This window comes from Eimeria mitis, genomic scaffold (assembly GCF_000499745.2).
Source record: "Eimeria mitis Houghton genomic scaffold, Emh_scaff1331, whole genome shotgun sequence".
Lineage (NCBI taxonomy): Eukaryota > Apicomplexa > Conoidasida > Eucoccidiorida > Eimeriidae > Eimeria > Eimeria mitis.
This window is the reverse complement of record NW_013568793.1, coordinates 8,163-8,588: the sequence shown is the minus strand read 5'-3', so window position 1 is coordinate 8,588 and position 426 is coordinate 8,163. Positions and strand designations below refer to the sequence as shown.

The 426-nt window shown below is 63.6% G+C and overlaps 1 protein-coding gene across 1 annotated transcript in view; it reads left to right on the top strand.

Moving 5' to 3' along the window:
- EMH_0034810 (uncharacterized protein) overlaps positions 1 to 426 on the top strand; it is a gene marked incomplete at both ends in the record, with an annotated part of 1,211 nt that overhangs the window by 318 nt on the left and 467 nt on the right. Inside the window, one exon of the mRNA XM_013494913.1 lies at positions 201 to 388. Coding sequence (XP_013350367.1) covers positions 201 to 388 — 188 coding nt within the window. The remainder of the gene's footprint in view (positions 1 to 200; positions 389 to 426) is intronic.

The window sequence follows — 426 nt, the reverse complement described above, 5'->3', positions numbered from 1 at the left end:
GCAGCAGCAGCAGGAGCAGCAGCAAAAGAAGGACTGGTAAGGGGGCGAGGAGGCGGCATATAAGCAGCGACGAAAGCCCGTCCCCTAGTCAAAGCAGCAGCAGCAGCAACAGCAGCAGCAGCAGCAGCAGCAGCAGCAGCAGCAGCGAAGATGACGCAGACGAGGCGTTGCTGCGCCTTGCCGGGTCTCGGATGTCGCAGAGGGGCCGCCGCCGCGACAGCAGCAGCAGCAGCAGCAAGCATGGAGAGAGAATCTCCTAGCGATGTGGAGACACCCAAAGGGGGCCGTCGGCGACGTGCACGTCAGCAGCAACCAGGGAGCAGCAGCAGCAGCAGCAGCAGCAACAGCAACAGCAGCAGCAGCAGCAGTTCCCAAGGCGGCCAGCGGGGTAAGCACGCAGCTGACCGTTCTTCAGAAGCCCCTGCT